The sequence below is a fragment of the Nicotiana attenuata genome, unplaced genomic scaffold, assembly GCF_001879085.1.
Source record: "Nicotiana attenuata strain UT unplaced genomic scaffold, NIATTr2, whole genome shotgun sequence".
Taxonomy (NCBI): domain Eukaryota; kingdom Viridiplantae; phylum Streptophyta; class Magnoliopsida; order Solanales; family Solanaceae; genus Nicotiana; species Nicotiana attenuata.
In genome coordinates, this window is record NW_017700943.1 from 1 (window position 1) to 2,066 (window position 2,066).

At 34.9% G+C, this 2,066-nt stretch overlaps 1 protein-coding gene across 1 annotated transcript; it reads right to left on the reverse strand.

The window, feature by feature from the left end:
* Nucleotides 1–738: 738 nt before the first annotated feature.
* LOC109222761 (ATP synthase subunit b', chloroplastic-like) lies at nt 739–1,677 on the reverse strand. The gene has a single exon (XM_019387081.1). The coding sequence runs from the start codon at nt 1,517–1,519 to the stop codon at nt 866–868; it is 654 nt and encodes a 217-aa protein (XP_019242626.1). The 5' UTR covers nt 1,520–1,677; the 3' UTR covers nt 739–865.
* Nucleotides 1,678–2,066: the final 389 nt, after the last annotated feature.

Consider the following 2,066-nt stretch of genomic DNA (forward strand, 5'->3'; position numbering starts at 1 on the left):
TAAGATCCAATTGCTATAATGGAATTATCAGGAAATTCAGCATTAAGAAGAACCATCTTTGATTCTTTTTTGGGGGAGTGAAATTTCAGATGTACTTAATGCAAAATTTATACCTTAGTGCTAAATCACTGTATATTTTATATTCATTCAATAATACTTACACAGAATTTCATGTGTTTGAGAGAGAAAAGAAGAAGAAGAAGAAGAGGAAAAGAAAGGAGGAAGAAAGGAGCGCACAGGTAGCAGGAAGAAGGAGGCGCCTGAAGTTGTAAAAATCAGGGTATAGGTTAAATAATTTTAAAAATATGGGTATAGGTTAAATGGGGGTGACCAAATAGGGCGACCCGTGTAATTTTTTTACAAATAATGGGTGGATCTTATTGTTAGTTTCAGGGATATATTTGAACTCAAAGAAAATGTTAAGGGTATATTTAAACCTAAAGGTTAACGGAGGGCATTTGTGAGCCATTTTCAATAGATTAGGAGCATTTTTGGCCCTTTTCCATAAATGCATTGTTATCCGTTTTAGGGTAAACAATATGAATTTCTCTATATCGATCAATTAACTTTATTCATGCCTATTTTACTTCAATACTACAAGAAGTACAACTGACAAGCAAAATTTGAGCTATAGCTTTCAAATGTGAGTAAACCTGAAAATTTTGAGCTATTAGCTATAGCTTTCTTTAACTTCTTTAAAAAAACCTGAAAAATTTCTACTAAGTAAAACCAAGAAAAGAGTAAAAGATGATGTGCACTACATGAGATTCACCATATAAAAGGACCAAGTATATCACATTTATATTTCTTTGATCAAACAGTAATTAAAAAAAAAAAATTATACTACTACAACTTTCAGAATTAGTTACTGAACAGGAAGGACTTTTTTGACAATCTCATCACTAAGAGCAGCAATCTGAGAATCAAGACTCTTAATAGTCTCCTCCTTTTGCTTATCCAAGCTAGCCAAAGCTTCTTGTAACTCAGCCTCAACTTTCTTTCTCCCTTCTGCAATCTTTTGTTCAACTTCTAGTTGAGTCTCTTTCTTCATTTTATTCAATGCTGCTGATATTTCAGCTCTTGCAGCTCTCATAATTGCAGCAGCTTGATCTTCCAATTGCTTCACTTCTGCAGATGTGTCCTTCACACTGTTTAGTTTCTCTTTAATGGAAGAATCTCTTTCATCCATGAATTTACCTAATGGGGAAAAGTAAAGCTTGTCTAAAGCAAACATGAGAAAGAGGAATTCAGCTATGATTATGGGAAGTGTTAAGTTGAAGTCAAAAAGGGAGGCTTTTTCAATTTCTTCTGCTAGTGAAGGTGGTGCTATGGCCAATGAGCTAGCAAGAATTACTGAAATGGACTTGAGGTTTGATGGGATGGAGAGGGGTTTGAGGGATTTGGTTAATTTGGGGAGGGGTATTTTGGGAAGGGGGATTTGTTGGAGGGAAAGTTTGAATCTTGGAGATGGAGATGAAGTGATTATGGCTTTGGAGGAGGCCATGATCATGTTGGTCATGGCTTTTCTTTTTCTGTTCTTCTTGAAGTGTAGATAGTTGGGATTTTGCTGTGGTAATTTCTTATTTTTTGAGAGGGTGTGATTCTTGATTTTTTTGGTTGTGTTTTGAGAAGGGAAGAAGGAAAATCTCAGAAAGGCTATCTCAATCTATGCCACACATTATGATGAGGCTGAGATCTTTTTTTTTCTAAAACAGACCCCCCCCCCCCCCCCCCCAAAAAAAAAGAAAAAAAGAAAAAAAAAATGTCTAAGACCTAAAGGGATTTAGTATGCACAAAATTGTTTGTTATTAGTTGGTGAGAAGTCTTATTGTATGCCTCACCAATTGACATTAGTTGTGCGAGACTTCTTTTCTCTAACAAATTTGTGGACCCCAATCTTAAACTTCTGGATCCACAAAACTGTGAGACAAAAAAGATCCTCATACAAGTAGTGTCAGTTGTATGAGACACAAAATAATATTTTCCTCAGTTGATAGTCTTTTGATTTGATTCACCCCAGAGTGACCTATAAGTGATTTATTTAAATGTAAGTTTATTTTGAAAAG